Below are 19,599 nucleotides of genomic sequence, written 5' to 3' on the forward strand. Positions count from 1 at the left end.
TTTGAACTTTCAACAAATATCACAAATTACTATCCCCCCCTCTCTTCCTCAACAATTGCCAGTAATTTTTATTTCTTTTTTTTTTTTTTTAAGAAGGATTGCCCTTAAAATAAATTTCATTAGCCAATTGTAGGGACCAGGTTCAGACCTCCCAATGTGTTATGGGAGTGGACCCAAGCCTAGTTAGCCCTGCAATTAATTTGTAGAGAGCGGGATCAAGAACTAGGCCCTAGTAAGGGGTGCAACGACCATGCGTGGTAGTTCTCAGATGAACGTGAACAATGATGCTCCTCGGCCTTTCTCCGGCGAGCTTGCTGTTCTTATGACTTCCTTTTTGTCCTTGGTTACAACTGTTTCTTCCTCCCCTCTTAAGAGGGGTCCCTTACATTATATATTCCTTTTCCCATTGATCAACACCCTACATTTGTTGAGCAACCAGGCCACCACTTGAGTACCTGTCCCATTAGCCACCTTCCCATTCTTCCTGTGGGTTGCGGCAACCAAGGCAACACTGTTCTGTAATCCCCTCCTCATTAATACGGCCAGGACGTTAGTTGTGGGCATTTAATGTGGAGGTGACAGCTCGTCTTAGACTTGCTCCTCCACCGTGCTCCCGTTGTCGATGCGTGGCATTTGCCCTTTTCTCCTCAGATATTCAAGAAGACCCCCCTTGGTGGTGTGGTGCTTGTGTACTTCTAAGGTCTCGGATGTCCGAGGATGGGGTCGTCCTCGGACCTGTTCCTTGGGGGCTAGACATCGTACTTTTATCCTCGGACCCCACATGCATCCTCGGCATGGGTCTCTGGGCCTGGTTTGAAGTGGGCCGAGGTTGCCTGACTTTTTGGCCCTACAATAGTCCCTCAAAATCTTGTTGCCTGCATCCTTGTGCGGGGAGAAGGATTTTGACATCCTCGAGCCTGCTCTGTGTCCAGTCAAGTCTTATCCCCCATCAGTACTGGGGTCTTTTCATCCGCACAAGGCGCGTTGCTAACGTTTTGGTGCGCGTAACGTGCCCTTTATTAAATTCAGGCAGCTCTGTGCTTCCCACGTTTAACGAGGCAATACCAATCTAACGGTGGAGGTTCGCCTCGCATTTATGGGTGGAAAAACTCGCACAGTTCCTCGATTTGGGGTATAAATACCCATTCAAACTGCTTTTTCCTCTCTTTCATTTGCAATCATGAATTCTCGCGCGCCTATCCTGAGTCCAGCCAAACTCTCACTTACACCTCCAGCACAAAAAGCTTGTCCGAGGAGTTTCTCCTCATTCCCGTAAGTCGCTTTATCCCTCTCTGAGCTCTCTTCCTCTTTACTCCTTCTTCTCTTTCAGTTGCTCTTTCTTAGTTCTTTTAGGCATCACTTGGGATGGGTAGATTTAAGAAATATGTCTACACTGAGAAGGCGATAGAGAAATTCATCGCCGACTATGGGATACCTAGCAACGTAGGCTTGAGGTATTATGAGGATGGGGAGTGGCTCCTTCGAAGAGAGGAGGGCGAGGTGGTGATTCCCATTATCGCCTTCCTCGAAGGGGGTATGAGAATCCCCATGAGACCGGTGATGAGAAGCTACCTTACGCACTTTTGGCTAACCCCCACCCAGTGCGCAATAAATGTTTTCAGGATTTTGGGCTGTGTGGACGCCTTGAATGAGAAGATGGGGCTGAGGTTGACCCACCACGACATGAACTGGTGTTACAACCTTCAGCTCCTAAAGGGCAAGTCGTATTACATGAAGACAAAGGATGACAGGGTACGGCTCATCCAGTGCCTCCTTGAGTCTAGCAAGGGGCTGAATGAAGATTTCCTCATTGTGTCCGGAGAGTGGCACGATGGCCTTCACTGCCCAACGATGGAGGGGATACCAGGTGGGACAGTGGGAATAGGAGGGGGTTCAAGTTCTCTTTTTCCCTTTTCTTTTTTTTAGTGTAATTGGCTTCGTTTGGTTGCTAACATGAATGTGCCTTCTTCCTGCAAACCTGCACGCTTTTGAGCGCCACTTCAACCTGGTTAATAGGGAGGATTTGCAGAAAGTGTTAAGGGCGGCAGCTTTTGTGAACGAGGACGACCATCAAGTTAGGGTCGCCCACAAAATCTTGGGGTACACTCCCGTTCAGAAATCGTTCGCGACTCCGAAACACATGATCAGAGCAAACGACCATCGGCTGCAGAAAATCACTGTAACCGAGGACGGGTTTCTGTTCCCTGAGGAGCCCTCCGTTTAGGAAGTCGTCACATTGGCCGGCCCTTTTCATCTCACAGATTTACCGAGGCCATAGAGGAGGACCTAGAGAGGGAAGAGGAAGAAGCCGATTTTGGCCCCGCTGAGGAAGAGGTTGATATTTTTGATCAAGTCGATCAGTCCGAGGATCCTCCTGGAGACTTGGGCGATCCTCGTCTAACCGAAGCAGACCTTCTAGTGTCAAACACCTCTTCTCGGCAAACAATGGGCTACAAGAGGAAACCCCATACCAGTCTGTTGGACCTAATCGAAGGCCAACCGGGGAAGTCCCAGCAAAAGCTTCCCCCTCCTCCTTCCAAGACCCAGCCTGTCCAGACCAGGTCAACTTCTGCCCAGCAAAAGCTTCCCCCTCCTTCTCCGCCTCAGACAAGTCTGCCTTCTAGGTTTGTGCCCACCGATCCCAAGAAGAAGAAGGACAATGGCAAAAGGCTTATGGAGGATAAGTCAGTGTCCTCGCAGGACGAGGACAATACTCTGCGGCCCTCCAAGCAGATAAGGATAGGCGGCAAAAGCCAGGATAGGCAGGTCGTCACCCCGTCCGAGGCTCAGGCCTGGCTCCCCGCCCCAATGCTCCACGGGGAGCCCCTGAGGGATGACGCCTCCCTCAGAGACTTTAACGAGGGCGAAAAGTGCACATGTGGCCGATGCGCTGGAGAGATGCCTGTTGCTCCCTGCGAACATGGCCGAGTTGGATTCTTTGAGGAGCAAGCAGGTCTTCCTCAGCCTCAAGCAGTACCTGGGAATGGTAAGCACCCCAGTACTTATGATTTTCCTGATTTCAACTTTTTTTTTTTTTTTGAGTTGGGCTTATAGTGCATTGGTTATTCTGGCAGGCTGTCCAGGCTACCTTTAGGTTGGAAGCAGTGGCCAACGACTAGGGGAAGGCCCTCGACCTGGAGCGTGAGAGGCGCTTACAGGCCACCCGGACCCTCAAGACCTCTGAGGCTGACCTCGCCACGGCCAGGGAGGAGTTGAAGGCGATGACCAAGGCTCGAGACAGCGCGGTGTCGGGTCTCGTTGGTGCCGAGAACCAGGCTAGGGAGCAGACGAGACATCTGGGCGAGGCGGAAGAGCAGCTAAAGATCGCGAAGGAGCTGAGGGGGCCCAAAGGGCGGTGGAGTGGGCTAAAGACGAGGCCTTGAGGGCTAAGGCCGAGGCGGATTTTGGTAGGGAGGAGGCCCTGGCTGCCAAGGAAGATGCCGAGGCTGTAGCTTATACTGAGGGGGTGGCCGAGATAAAAGCCGCCTACAAAGCTCAGGTTCCTGGGGTATGCCGGCGCTATTGTTCCTAGGTTTGGGCTGAGACCTTCAAACAAGCTGGGGTAGAGGCCTCGTCCGACCTGTGGAAGGCGGAGAGCGTATACTACCCCCCTGCCATCTGCGAGGCTGCTTTTGATGGCGCCAAGGTTGAGGAGGTTGTCGAGGAGGTAGGGGCTACTCCGGGTGAGGGGGCTTCGGTTGCTGAATCAAGGGGAAGACCCCAACAAGGAGGCACCCCAAGAGGCTGCGAATGTCCCTTCCGATGCCCAGATCCCCGCCACCGAGGAGGCAGCCATACTTGCCGTACCTCTGCAGGCTATCCCTTTAGGCCAGAGCACAGAGGACCCTGAGGTTGCCTCTAACCAGCCATCTACTGGGGGCGAGATTGAGCAGAAAGAATAGATCCCTTGGCGTCTCGGTCTACTCTGCCTTTGCCATTTGTTTTGTCTTTTCCTCTTTTTTTTTTTTTTTTACAATGTAATGCGGCTCTTGCCATGCAATTTCTAAGGACTTATTGTAATGCGAGTTTAATTTCCCTTTTTATCTATTCTAGTTGTTTATTCGCTTGCATGTTATCCGTTCCCTCTCTTTTTTTTTTTTACTTGCATAATTTTAACTTGAATTGTATCTTGGCCAATCATGGCAATAACAATAATAATGAGAGGGTGTGTATGCTTGGGCAGACCCTTCATGTCCTAAGGGCTAGGTAGGGTTTTGGTCCTTCCTAACATAGGTCCCTTGCGAGGTAGTTGTTTTTTCGTGGGCTTTAGTCCAAGCCCCATGCGAGGCCTCGGTTATGTCTGACACTTAGGACATTTTTTTTTTTTGTAGTGGTTAGTTTCCCCATAGGCTTGAGTCCGAGGACCATGCAAGGCCTTGGTTCTGTCTAACACTTAGAATATTTTTGAAGTAGTTAGTTTCCCCATAGGCTTGAGTTCGAGGACCATGTAAGGCCTTGGTTCTGTCTAACACTTAGAATATTTTTGAAGTCGTTAGTTTCCCCATAGGCTTGAGTCCGAGGACCATGCAAGGTCTTGGTTCTGTCTAACACTTAGAATATTTTTGAAGTCGTTAGTTTCCCTATAGGCTTGAGTCTGAGGACCATGCAAGGCCTTGGTTCTGTCTAACACTTAGAATATTTTTGAAGTTGTTAGTTTCCCTATAGGCTTGAGTTTGAGGACCATGCAAGGCCTTGATTCTGTCTAACACTTAGAATATTTTTGAAGTAGTTAGTTTCCCCATAGGCTTGAGTTCGAGGACCATGCAAGGCCTTGATTCTGTCTAACACTTAGAATATTTTTGAAGTAGTTAGTTTCCCCATAGGCTTGAGTCCGAGGACCATGCAAGGCCTTGGTTCTGTCTAACACTTACAATATTTTTGAAGTCGTTAGTTTCCCCATAGGCTTGAGTTCGAGAACCATGCAAGGCATTGGTTCTGTCTAACACTTAGAATATTTTTGAAATAGTTAGTTTCTCCATAGGGTTGAGTCCGAGGACCATGCAAGGCCTTAGTTCTGTCTAATACTTAGAATATTTTTGAAGTTGTTAGTTTCACTTAGAATGGCCGTTGAAATGGGAGCTACATAATCAGGAGAGGCTTAAAACCTGGATCAAAAGAAGCTTTTTCATTAATAATAATATTTTTTTAGATTATTTACATTCCATGGGTGAGGTACAGGTTTTTCATCCAAATCTTCTAAATAGTATGCGTCGATCCCTGCTATTGAGGTAATTCGGTAGGGTCCCTCCCAGTTTGGTCCCAGCTTCCCCCAGGAAGGGTTCTTGGCAGCCCCTACGACTTTCCTCAACACCAAGTCCCCCAATGCTAGCGATCTGAGCTTCACATTGGTGTCATATCTTTGCTTGAGCTTTTGCTGGTAGTAGGCCAGCTGGACCATTGCTCGTTCTCTTCGTTCGTCAACCAGGTCCAGGCTCCTTCCTAGCAGTTCGTCGTTGCTGTCTAGAGTGAAAGAACTCGTCCTTTGCATCGGGAAGTTTGTTTCCAGGGGGATCACTGCCTCGACACCATAAGTCATGGCAAAAGGGGTTTCCCTTGTTGACCGCTTGGGTATAGTCCGGTACGCCCAGAGAACGTGGGGTAACTCCTCTACCCATCTTCCGTTGGCGTCATCCAGTCTCTTCTTGAGCCCATTGAGGATGACCTTGTTAACAGCCTCAGCCTGTCCATTTCCTTGAAGGTAGGCGGGCGTTGAGTATCTGTTTGTGATCCCTAGTTCACAACAGTACCTTCTGAAGGCCTTACTATTGAATTGGAGCCCATTATTCGAGATGAGGTTATGCGGGACACCGAATCACATGACAATGTTCCTCCAAAGGAATTTCTTTGCGTCCACGTCCCTGATGTTGGCCAGAGGCTCTGCCTCCACCCACTTGGTGAAGTAGTCCGTGGCCACCAAAAGATATCTCTTATTCCCTGGCGCCTTGGAGAAAGGTTCTACGATGTCCAAGCCCCACTGGGCAAACGGCCATGGACTGGACAAAGGATTGAGGGCCCCTCCGGGTTGATGAATATTCAGGACGAACTTTTGGCATTGGTCACACTTTTTGATATAGTTCAGGGCTTCCTTTTGAATTCCTGGCCACCAGTATCCTTGCGTGACAGCTCGGTGGGACAGGGATCTTCCTCCCGTATGGCTCCCACAGATTCCCTCGTGCAGCTCTTCGAGCAGTAATTCTACTGCTTCGGGGTGGATGCATAGTAGGTATGGTCTAGAGTAGGAGCACCTATACAACTTGTGGTCCTCGAACAACTAGAACCGAGAAGCACTCCTTCCTATTTTCTCTGTCTCTGACTTCTCCTCGGGCAGAACATCGTCTTTGAGGAATCTCATTATGGGGTCCATCCAACTGGGGCCCACTCCAACCTGATGGATGGGGACCGCTCCTCTTGCCACCTCACTTGCTCTTTTCAGATGCTCCACAAGTATAATCCGAGGCAGGCTCGCGGCCAAGGAGGTCACGAGGGTGGCTAACGAGTTAGCGTGGCTGTTCCCACTCTTGGGAATGTGAGACAAGCTGAAGGGGCTGAACTCCAACTACTAGCGCTTGACCTAGCTCAAGTATTCTTGCATTCTCGAGTCTTTGGCCTCCATTTCTCCCTTTACCTGCCCTACCACCAATTTCGAGTTCGAGAATATCTCAACTGACTTTCCTCCCATCTTCTGTACCATGACCATCCCTTGCAATAATGCCTCATACTCGGCCTTGCTGTTTGTGGCCGTGAATTCGAGCCTCAGGGACTTTTCTATGACATGATCTTCAGGGGATACTAAGACTAGTCCTACTCCTGACCCTTTTTGGTTTGCCGCTCCATCAACATATACTTTCCAACATGATGACCTCGGGACAGAGATTGCTCCGACTAGCTTCTCATCAAATATCCTCCCCTCGGCCCCCACTTTTATAGTAGGCTTAGCGAACTCTGCCATCAAGTCTGCCAGAATCTGGCCCTTTATGGCGGTCCAAGGCATGTATTTAACGTCGAAGGCCCCCAGGATGGTATTCCACTTCGCAATTCTTCCCGTATAATCGACGGCCCGAAGTACGGACTTTAAGGGTAATTGGGTTAAAACGACCACCGTGTGAGCCTGAAAATAATGGGGCAGCTTTCGCGTAGCGTGGACCACAGCAAGTATGGCTTTCTCCAAGGGCAAGTACTTGACCTCGGCTTCGTGCAATGACTTGCTAACGAAGTAGACTGGTTTTTGAACACCACTGTCATCTCGTATCAGCACCAGGCTCACAGCGTGGTGCACCACGGCAATGTATGCGTATAGAACCTCATCGGCCTCCGGATTAGACATGTTAGGTGGTTGAGCTAGGTACTCTTTGAGTTGCTGGAAGGCCATGGCACATTCTTCGGACCATTCAAATCCTTTCCACTTATTGATCAGGAGATAGAAGGGTCTGCACCTGTCAGCCGACCTGGAAATGAATCGATTAAGAGCCGCGATCATTCCAGCGAGCTTCTGGATCTCTTTGGGGTTTCGTGGAGGCCTTAGGTTTTGGATAACCCTAATTTGGTCGGGGTCAACCTCGATCCCCCGGTAGGTAATGATGTAGCCTAAGAACTTGCCAGATCCCACGCCAAACGAGCACTTGGAAGCATTTAGTCGCAGCTTGTGCTTTCTGAGAACGTCGAATATACAGTCGAGGTCCCCCAGATGCTCGGACAACAGTTTGCTCTTCACCACCATATCGTCAACATAGATTTCGATGTTTTTGCCCAACAACGACTCGAACGTTCTCGTCATCATCCTTTGATAAGTAGATCCAGCATTTTTCAGGCCGAATGGCATCACCTTGTAGTGATAGTTCCCGATGGGTGTCACGAAGGCCGTCTTCTCCTGATCCTCCAAGGCTAATGGGATCTGATGATAGCCCTGAAAGGCATCTAGGAAGCTCATCCGAGGATGGCCTGCGGTCGCGTCCACCAGCTGGTCTATTCGTGGCATTGGGAAGGGGTCCTTTGGGTATGCTTTATTCAGGTCTGTGAAGTCTATGCAAACCCTCCATTTTCCGCTTTTCTTCTTGACCACCACAGTGTTGGCCAACCACTCGGGGTAAAATAATTCTTTAATAGCCCCCGCGCGCTTAAGCTTATTGACCTCCTCCTTAATTGCCTCGGCGTGCTCTTTTGACGGGCGTCGGGGTGGCTACTTCTTGGGGGTCACAGAAGGGTTGATGTTAAGGTGGTGACAGATGAAGGATGGATCAATCCCTGGGGCATCACAGGGATCCCATGCGAACACGTCAAGGTTCCTCCTGAGGAACTCAAGCAACTCCTCATTCTCTCGGGGAGGCAGTTGGGTTCCGACCTGAAAGAACCTCTCCTGGTCGTCGTCGATGACCACTTTTTCTAGGCCTTCAAGCTTTGCTTCCTCGACGGCCGTGTCAGTTGGTGCCACCGAGGTAGTTAACTGCTATAAGTTTTCGGCCGAGGATTCCATATCTTGTCCACGTGAGGTGGCTGCCACCATACACTGCCTTGCCGTTGACTGGCATCCTCGGATCTTGAGGACTCAGCCTTCAGATGGGAATTTCACCTTCTGGTGCAAGGAAGAGGCGACGCCTCCCAAGGTGTGGAGCCAAGGCCTTCCTACAATGGCAGTGTAGGGGGAGTATGTGTTCACCACTATAAAGTCCACCTCCACTACTTCCAGGCCGGTCTAGATGGGCAGCCTGATCACGCCCTCCGGGATGACTAGCTTCCTATCAAAGCTCATCAAGGGGGAGCTATAGGGCGACAGGTCCTTAGGCTTTAGCCCCAGCCCCTTATAGAGGTCGGGGTACATGACCTTCGCCGCGCTGCCACCATCCACCATCACCCTTTTGATGGCGTAGTCCCCAATCCTGAGGGTGATCACTAAAGCATTGTCATGGGGTTGGGTGGTCCCGTCCTTGTCCTCCTCGAAAAAAGTTAGGATCGGGCGAAAGCTTCTTCTGGCCCTCTTCGGCTCGGACTGGGACTCCCCGGCGGGCATCGGGGTCACAGACAGCACTCACGAGGGGCGCGTGCTGGTTTTTCCTGGCGCAGCCAAGATCACATCCATCGTTACAGTAGGCTGCCTCATGGCAGTGTCCCTCCGTGGCTCCTGGTAGGTCTGGCCCTGATGGCTGCTGGAATGGTGCAGGAGGTGTTTTAGCTTCCCCTCCCGGACTAGCTGGTCCAGATAGTTCCAAAGATTCCTGCAGTCCTCCGTGGCGTGCCCGTGGTCCTGGTGATATTGACAGTAACGGTCCTGATTACGCTTCTCAGGATCCCCCGACATCTTATTCGGCCACTTGAAGTACCGGTTCTCAGAACACTGCGCCGATAGCCTGGGCGTTTGTCGCCCCAGATTGTCCCATGAAATCTTTCCTCGGACGGGCGTTGTTATATCGGTCCAGTCTGGAATCCCTCCTCTCCTGAGGGATAGCCTTCTCCTTCCCCTTGCCCTGTAGTAAATCTTCCTCTACCCGTTTGTATTTGTCGATCCGATCCATTAACTACCGCACGTTGGTGGCAGGCTTACCAGTTAAGGACTTCCTCAGGCCGTGCCCCATCAGGAGCCCGTTTTTGAATGTATTGATGGCGACATCATCGTACTTGCTATCCAGCTCATTGTAAATCTCCCAATACTTGTTTGAGTAAGCCTTGAGGGTCTCGTCGTAGCGCATGGTTAGGGACAGCAACGTGCTCATGGGCCGAGGGGGTCTGCTGTTTGTAAAAAAAGGGGAACCAAAGGCCTGGGTCAGCTGTCTGTACAAGTCTACGAAATTCGTCCTCAAGCCGTTGAACCACCTCATTGCCACAGGTCCCAAGCTGGACGGGAAGACTTTGCACATCAGCGCCTCGTTCTTAGAGTGGACGGCCATCCTGTGGTTGAACTGGCTCATGTGCTCCACGGGATCCGTTTTGCCATTGTAAACGGTGAAGGTTGGCTGTTGGAACTGCCGAGGGAGCGCCGCCTCTTCTATGCGATGCGTAAAGGGCGATCTGGAGAGCCGGTCCAACGCCTTGCTCATGGCGTCGCTTCCTAAGCCCCTAGGGGCTGGGCTGCCACGCTTACGTCTCTGGTAGCACTCATCCTCGTGGGAGAAAGTTTCGCTCGAGGGTGTCCCTGACCTTTGCCTGTAGTTGTCATCATTTTCGTCGTTAGAGGGTAAGTCAGGGCTGGGCTCGGATTGCCTTCGCCGTGCATGGCGCAGCTTTCTCTTCAAATCATCCATCTCTCGCTGCATGGCCACCTTACTGTCCTGTCTTTGGGATGCATGACTCTTATCCTCTTGCGATCGCATGGCCGGGCCATTATCGCGCCTCTGGGGCACGCGGCCGCTTCTATGTGTGTGGCTTTCGCTGGTTTGTGAGGTATGCACGCTTCCTTCTCGGAATCGTCCATTCTCCTCGTTTTGGCCGTGCCCAGTGTCACCATAGTTATTTGAACGTTAGGATCTAGCCGGTTTGTGGCGATAGGAACTCCCTTGGTGAGGGTCTAACCCTACCATGCCTGGCTGTTGTCCTTACTGATGCACAAGTTCTTCTCACAGACGGCGCCAATTATAGGAATCAAGTTTAGGTCTCCCAATGTGTTACGGGAGTGGACCCAAGCCCAGCTAGCCCTACAATTAATTTGTAGAAAGCGGGATCAAGAACTAGGCCCTAGTAAGGGGTGCAATGACCATGCGTGGTAGTTCTCAGATGAACGTGAACAATGATGCTCCTCGACCTTTCTCCGGCGAGCTTGTTGTTCTTATGACTTCCTTTTTGTCCTTGGTTACAACCGTTTCTTCCTCCCCTCTTAAGAGGGGCCCCTTACATTATATACTCCTTTCCCCATTGATCACAGCCCTACATTTGTTGAGTAACCAGGCCACCACTTGAGTACCTGTCCCATCAGCCACCTTCTCATTCTTCCTGTGGGTTGCGGCAATCAAGGCAACACTGTTCTGTAATCCCCTCCTCATTAATGCTGCCAGGATGTTAGTTGTGGGCATTTAATGTAGAGGTGACAGCTCATCTTAGACTTGCTCCTCCACCGTGCTCCCGTTGTCGACGCGTGGCACTTGCCCTTTCCTCCTCGGATATTCAAGAAGACCCCCCTTGGTGGTGTGGTGCTTGTGTACTTCTAAGGTCTCGGATGTCCGAGGACGGGGTCGTCCTCGGACCCCATATGCATCCTCGGCATGGGCCTCTGGGCCTGGTTTGAAGTGGGCCGAGGCTGCCTGACTTTCTGGCTCACACCAATCATCAATGAAATTCAAATTATGTAATTCAAAATCAACCAAATATTAGCAAAAAGAAAAGAAAAAGAAAAACCATTTTAGTGATCAACCTCATTCTTTGATATCACAATTTACAACATCATCAGCAACATGAGATCCCTCTATCAACAACATATACTTGATCAATCACTAAAATTATTTGGGGCCTGTTTGGTTAGCTGAAAAAATATCGTTTTTTGTTTTCATTTCCAATCTTTAGTGGGTCCCACCACTAAAAAACTAGTTTGATTTTAGTATTTGTATTCAGTTTTCATTTTCAATATCCTAAAAGTTTGATTTAAATACAAAAAATGAATATAACTTTTCAACATTTTCGTTTTCAATGAATATGAATACAATAGCATATTCGAAAATATTGTAAAAACACAAAGTTTTTTTTTTTTTTTTTCTTTTAGTAATGTGTGTGTGAGAAAAGTTACTTTTTTTGAAATATAAAACAATGACCAAACCCGGATATGATGTATTCTGTATCCAAATTATGTATTCAAAACAACTTATCAAACACTACCAAATATGAAAATAAATGCTTTTTCTATATTTAAATTCAGGTTTTGGATATAGAATAAAGAAAATGAAAAGTGGATACACCACTTTTTGAAAGCAAACAAACCCTTGGCTCTTGAGATAGGTTTATATTGGCAAAGAACCGTAAATGGGAAAGTATATATTTTTATTTTCCTTTGTGTTTTAGCAAGCAAGCAAGCAAATAAAACGCAATTGAAAAAAAAAAAAAAAAACTAATAAAAAAAAAACACCATTAACCGTGCACACGCACAAGACGTATTATTACATAACCACAAAACCTTTTTGTCCTTTTTTTTTTCTCACAACCAAACAAAACTTCTACCAAAATTTCATTAGAAGGTATTTGTATTTTTTTTTTTTTTTTAAATTAGAAGTGAAAATGCATCAAATCCTATGTGGTGAGGGTGTATGTGTCTCTATATCTGTCGAATGTTTTTCCCCTTGTCTCCTAAATCAGTTAACTTGCCCCATTGCCGTAATAATTTATAATCAAAGCCAACAATACTATCACATGAGAAACTTAAAAAAAAAAAAAAAAAAAATATTTTTCCAAAATGACACGATTGAACCATTACTCAATTTTGAAAAACAGCCAAAATATTTATTAAAATAATCGAACAGATAAATGATGAGACTAAAAGGGCTGACCTTGTAAGTTTTGTCACCAAAGAAATGGATTTCATGAAAATCATTTAGGTATCTCAAGCAGTAGGTCTCGTCCCAACCTTGAGGAAAAAAATGTTACAAAAATTATGCATGGAACTTGTGAACCTGAAAGGCTGAAAACTCCTTAATTCATTTGCATGGTTTTTTTTTTTTTTTTCCATATTACATACTGAAAGTCTGTAACAAAAGCTATACTATGATAGAAGAAAACTTAAAATTTAATATTTTAGGGAAAAGGCAAAGAAATGAATGAAAAAAAAAAAACAAAAGCAAAAGCATCTTTAGTTCTTTACCTTGTCAAACATTTCAAATTCGACTTGCTGCTTCCAATTTCTATCTTTGGGCATAAGGATAAATGCAACTTGCTCTTCACAAGTTAAAATTAAAAAGGAGTGAATATATTCAAAAATTTTTTTACCGGTAAGTTTCCTAGCTATGAAATATTATATTCATAGCTAAGCAAAACATGTCTTATTGGAAACCAAAAAAAAAAAAAAAAAAAAGCTAAAACCCAAAAGGCTAAAATAGTTGTATTCAATTATTTACTATTATTAGGCATGCTTTATTAACTGTATGAGGAGAGAACAACGAAGAAAAGCAATTCATTGTTGTAAAAAGTCCAACCTAACCCGAATTAGAAAAACCAAAACTTTTGCGCATGAAACATAAGATATTAGTGAGTATTTGGCATGACCTCCATTGAATTGCTCTGAGAGTAGGTGAGGAAGAAAATATCACGAGGCATATCATTAGAAGATGCACGGGCACCTTGTGAGACTATTAGTTTGTGAATTTTGTTTAGTAGATATTATTGGTTTTTTGAAAGTTCATTACTATTGGACTCTTTAGTTTTTGCACCCAATAATTTACTTTACAAAAAATTAAAAAATTGATGGACATGTTGCTCCAAATTGAACTCTAATGGATTTGAACTCTTTGGTTTTTGCACCACATATTTTACTTTGCACAAAAATTAAAAAAATTGATGGATATGTGGCGCTAAATTGAACTCTATTTGGAATCTAATTGGATTTAAACTCTTAGGTTTTTGAACCTTATAATTCACTTGAACAATAATTTAAAAATTAAATGAGACACATAGCACAAAATTATACTCCAATTGAAATCCAATTTAAAATTTAATTAGATTTTCTCTAATATATATATATATATATAGATATAGATTAATAATAAAAAAGCCTTTTTTTAAAATTATTTTTGAGAAATTCACACACAAATCCTAATACATTGAAAAAGGAAAAACAACATTTTTCACTAACAAATCATTTGTGCCCAAAAAAAAAAATCCCAACTTGAAATTATTTATTTATTTATTTACAAATTTTTTATTAAGTGTAAGTATTTTCTAATGAGACAAACTATAATAATATATGGATTGAGATCAAATGTAATACCCTTATAAAAAAGAGTTTTGAGGGAGTTGGGTGAATTGTACAGTGCAATTGCACCGGATCCAATCTAGCGATATATATATACTCAATTGTCTATAGAATCTGGCGCAGGTGCAGGGTGCAATTCACCTCAATTGTCTCACAAAATTTTTTCACTTTTTTACTTTTACTTTTTTACTTCTCTTGAAGTTTTTGTTTACTTGTTTTAATTAATTATTGAGGTTGAAAGTTGTTCTTTACTGCAATCAATCTCATCCATTAATTCTTTATTAAAAAAAAAAAAAAACTCTGTACCCATTAATAGTAATTGCACCGTTCTCAATCCATTACTCGTATATACTATATGCCTATATATATGCATAAGAAGCCAAAATTCAGAGAGAGAGAGTAAGCGAAAATTGCGAGACGGACACCGAGAGAGAGAACGAGTCAACCTCAGCTACAAAATGTTTCAACCCAATAACCAGGTGAGTCTCTTTTTCTAAGTTTCTAAGTTTTCTCACTCTTTTTCTTTGCTAAGAAAATATGAGAAAAAATAATAAAAATAATTGAAAGGAAAATTTGGAATCTTTGTAACTGTGAACACCAGGGTTTGAATTTGGAATTTGCTTTCTTTTCTTTTATCTACTTGTTTCTGTGCCCGCATTTTTTTTCCACCCACCAAACAGAGCATTAGGGTTTCTCATGCATGCCCTTGTTTTCTTCTTTACAGTCGTTTAAAGCTTTAATTTTTCCGAAGACAAAAGCAAAAGGGACTTCAATTATAGTTTTTGTTTAGTGTTTTAAACTGTTAGATTGAAAAATTTTGTTCTGGGTATTTGTGAAATGCACATAAAGTAAGCTCTGTTGAAATGTTGAGTGAAAATTGAAGCTTTGGTTTGTAATGGCACTGACATAAGCATAGACTTCAATTATAGTTTGTGTTTTAGTGTTTTAAACTGTTAGATTGAAAATTTTGTTCTGGGTATTTGTGAAATGCTCATAAAGTAAGCTCTGTTGAAATATTAAGTGAAAATTGAAGGTTTGGTTTGTAATGTTACTGAAGCATTTTGACCTTGAAGGAAAATTTGGGTAGTTTTTGTCTTTAGTGTTTAAAAATACTAAATTATAACTACTTGATGATCTTTCTCTCCATGCAGCTTCCAGTTCAAACTATCAAAGATTCATCAACATTGATGCAAGTTGATCAGACTGAGAAAAGTATAGTTGTAAGGGATGAAAAGCAAAATGGAGGATTTGCACATGCTGAGACTATCATATACTATTCTAAGGTTGTGAAGATTATTAAATTTCAGAGCTGCTTTGACATATTGGCTGATTGCATCTGTCAATGGAAATAATAAATCTTATGTTCTATGGCTCTTGTTGAGGTGTTGTCATAACAAATATGCAAAATTTTATATTTGTTTCTTATTTCATGGCCTATATTTTGCCAGTGATAACTGGACCAAATGGCATCTCCTTCCCCTATAAGTAAGGAGGGTGAGGTCATGGGTACAAATTGTGCAGGTGTGCGAGTTGTGTATTTAGCCATTTAAAATGTTCACGGATATGTCATTTATTAATAAGGTTTACTGTATATTGAGTAGCAATGTGTCAAACTAATTTACCTATTTAAAATGTTCATGGATATGTCATTTCTTTATACATTTACTGTATATCGAGCGGCAATGTGTATAACTAACTAAACTAACTTCGCAATAACTTCATCTGTGCAGAGACTTCAAGATGATCTGCAAATGTTAGGGATGAAAATCAAAGGGCATGAGGACAATCTAAAATTTCTGAATGCTCAAAATAACAAATTAGATGACCTCATTCTTGATTTGCAAGGTATAATCTTTTTCTTTATTTTTTATTTTTATTTATTTTTAATAATGTCACTAATGTTTAGCAAGTCCATCTTAGCAAGTGAATGAAATGCAGATAAACTGAGCACATGACTAATTTCTAAAGCCATATACAAGATCCAGCTTCTTAAGGATACAGTAATAACTATCATGTTATAAGATATCTTGCTCTTGGTTAAAACTTGCGCCCTAAATCATTAGATAAAGAAGATCTCAATTGTGTAAGTTTTGGTTATCAAAGAAGATACTCAAGCAACCATCTCTCCTCATTCTTAACATCATCATTTATGGTTACTTGAGAATTTTATGGAAATTATAAACTAAAAGATGAAGTGTATAAAAGTGTTTGACATCAGGTCCATGTTGTTCGGGTAGGAAAGGACTTAAGTTAAGTTCAAATTTTCAAATGTCTAAGACTTTGACTCTTTGATTCCATATTTGTATTAACTACAAGTTTCATCTCAGTTACCTTGGGCAAGCATCATGGTTTGAGCACTCCGAAGATTGAAATTGAGAACCATTCCCAACTTCAGACTGAGGACCAAACAACTGAACTGATTCTACAGCATGAAAAATCTGCTGCTGGTATTTTGTGTCAATTGAAAGCTCGACATGGTCCTCAGGCTTCCCATCTTCAATTGACCAAGGATGTGCTGGGTATTGTTGCTACACTTGGTAAAGTGGACGATGATAATCTTAGCAGGTTTGATTGACTTTGCACTTCATTTGCTCTCAATTTATGGTATTCTACATAAGTTATGGTCTTGTCATTCTTGTCATCAACAGCATTTGATCATTTATGGTTCTCTTTTGGATAAAAATAGACTATGACATTTTAGTAGCTTCATCATCAAAGCTTCTTTGTTGAGGTTTAGTGTGCGTACTTTAGAATGGGTTAGAATGAATTTAGGTGCTATAAAATATTGCCAAAGTGGCTCATTGATTAGGAGGTTCAAATGAATGAGTGGGCCTGTTTGCTTACTAGGTTGGGGATGGGATATTTTGGTGAGGGACATTGTGACTAATGACTATCAACAATCCTATGCTATGCTTAATATAATCTTCCTTTTATTTATTTGGAATGCAGGCTTTTTTCAGAGTACTTAGGGTTGGAGACGATGCTGGCCATTGTCTGTAAGACTTATGAAGGTGTTAAAGCCCTAGAAACATATGACAAGCAAGGCTGCATAAATAAAAGTTCTGGTCTTCACGCGCTTGGTGCTTCTATTGGAAGGAATATGGATGGCAGATTTCTTGTCATTTGTCTTGAAAATATAATGCATGAGTCTCATATGCTGTCTTTGTTTGACAATTTGAACTTGTAGTTTGTAAACCTTCTAAAAGAATTCTTTTCCCCCTTTCACAGACCATATGCAGGTGAGTTTGTAGCAGATGACCCTCAAAGGAGGCTTGATCTTGTAAAGCCAAAATTGCCTAATGGGGAGTGTCCTCCAGGCTTTCTTGGGTTTGCTGTGAATATGATCAATGTGGACAACGCAAACTTATTTTGTGTCACAGCTAGTGGACATGGCCTCAGGGAGACTCTATTTTATAATCTCTTCTCTCGTCTTCAAGTATATAGAACAAGGCAAGACATGGTAACTGCTCTTCCTTGTATAAGTGATGGAGCCGTTTCTTTGGATGGAGGGATGATTAGGAGTACCAGTGTATTTTCCCTAGGGGATCGGTAAGAAGCTCTGCTATCACAAATGAATTTCACATTATTTCCTTATACATATTTTGTTAACTTCTTTCTCTTCTTCAAAACTTAAATCTTGTGTTTGCACTTAGTAAGATGCCTGCAGTATTTTTACTTATTTAAACCAAAAAAAAAAAAAAAAAAAACCTGATGCCTACAATATTTTTGTAACATAAATGCCTAAATAGACTTATCCAAAAAATAAATAAATAAATAAATGCCTAAATAAGGTTCTCCTAATTGTGGTTGAATTTCTGTTAAACTAATTAAATTGCTATACGAGATGCTCAACCCATGGACTTTCTGCCACTCCTCTGCCCTTTCAAAAGTAAAATCATGATTGTTAAAAGCACTGTAGTGTTCCTGCTTCTTGTTCAGCGACCAGTCTACAAATTGTAAAATCCTGAAGTACAGTTGCTTTTTAGGTTGGAAAGCATTAATCCGCTCTTTCTGAAAACTCTTCTCCAGCTATGTAGGGTACTTTGTCAAAATTTGAAGTGTTCTCATTATACCTTTTGATTCCTAGGCATTAGTTATATTTGATATGTCTAAACTTATTAGCTTATTAGGGTTTTAAATCATTATAAATTATGGATCCTGAATTTCTACTCTAATTCGTTTTATTGGCATGTTGTTGCTCAAAGTCAAACATTAGAAGATTAAAATTTGAACCCTGTACCTATCCAAAAAAAAAATTCAACCTTGTGGATTTCAATTTCATTGTTTAATAGAATTGGAATTTTAATTGTTACTTCATCTTAGTTTTGGAATCTCTTGATGATGTTAGGGAAGATGTAGATGTGAAATTCCCAAAACCCTTGGTGATATCAGCCCTACCTGAAAAACACATTGAGGCTGAGAGGCAGGTCAAGGAGGTGAGATGGAAAAAAGAAAAATGCAGGATGATATTCAAAGAGAACAAGCATTATTGAATCATGCAAAGTTCAATTTTGATAGAAAGAAGCAAGAGTTTCTGAAGTTTCTTGCTGAAAGCTCATCATACGCAACTCAGGTAATGCCTTGAACTGATCCCTAACTAACAGCAATTTGTGGTTTGCTTATGGAAGCAACTTTTGTAAGTTTAATTAGTAGACATGAATTAGAAATTAAAACTTTTAAACTGACAGATGTTGTATGCTATTTACTTGTTTTTTTGGTGAGGGGGTTGGCAATTAACTTGATCTTTGTGAAAAATGTATTGAAATTCCCTCTGTTTTGAGCATGACCACAAAATATTTTATTGAAAAAGATAAATTCTTATGTCCTCTTTTAAATTATGATGTCAATTAAGTGCTGTGTTGGAGACTTACGGATCAGCAATAGTTTTGATCAATGATTATGACTGCTAAAGCATGTGAACCCATCTATGAAAGCAGCAATATTTCAACAATGTTGATATTGTATATGATGGATTTACTCTCTAGGATCAAATCTTATTTGTTTTCCAAGCCTTGTGATGACCCACGTTTGGAAAAGCCAGAAATGCAAAGCATTTTGGTGTTATCCCTTTCTTTCAATCCTCTCTCTAGTTGTCTCGTATATTCTACGTTTGTGGATGACTTATAAATTTTTATAAATGCAACTTTGCAGGCAGCACCAGTGACCCCAAGATGATGTTTATGTTAAACAAACCAAGCCTACAATTAGTACAGTTGGAGGGAATGGAGGAGCCATTACAGTTGGTGTTTGTCAGCATGAGCTATGGCTGAGATCCATGCTTCGTTTCCAGTTGTGGATGCAAGAAAAAGGTGTTAGTGAGGGAAAGGCATAGGTTTTGGGTCCAGTGACAGGATTTTTTCCCTTCAAATTCTGAAGCGGCATTAAATTAGGAATCCCTTGGTACTCAGTATGCTCATGATTACATTGTAATGCAAGATTAGATTATTGAAGATGCAACTTCATTTCCTTCTCATCTGTCTCTGGATATATTCATGCATTATGTGGACCATTGTGCATAATCTGGTCAATTTGCATAATTAGAGGCTGTTTAATATTGCATAGTGTCTTCATGCATAATTAGAGGCTGTTAAGATTGTTTTCATAATGATCCAAGGTTTTCTTAATATTGCTGGCTCTCTAATAATTTATTTTTAATAACATTTAGTAATTTTTTAAACTCCCATTAAGTATTATGTTGGATGCTTAAAATTTTGTTTTCTCAA

At 42.9% G+C, this 19,599-nt stretch overlaps 1 protein-coding gene across 1 annotated transcript; it reads left to right on the forward strand.

Annotated features, from left to right (window-relative positions):
• The first annotated feature begins 14,213 nt into the window (after positions 1-14,213).
• Positions 14,214-19,347, forward strand: LOC112034623 (protein DEFECTIVE IN MERISTEM SILENCING 3). The gene is given in 9 exon segments (XM_024067440.2): positions 14,214-14,355; positions 15,028-15,159; positions 15,607-15,721; positions 16,204-16,441; positions 16,826-17,017; positions 17,105-17,425; positions 18,225-18,334; positions 18,337-18,449; positions 19,028-19,347. Coding segments are annotated over 9 exon segments (1,266 nt in total). The 5' UTR covers positions 14,214-14,334; the 3' UTR covers positions 19,052-19,347.
• Positions 19,348-19,599: the final 252 nt, after the last annotated feature.

Source organism: Quercus suber, unplaced genomic scaffold, assembly GCF_002906115.3.
Source record: "Quercus suber isolate HL8 unplaced genomic scaffold, Cork oak 2.0 scaffold_102, whole genome shotgun sequence".
Lineage (NCBI taxonomy): Eukaryota > Viridiplantae > Streptophyta > Magnoliopsida > Fagales > Fagaceae > Quercus > Quercus suber.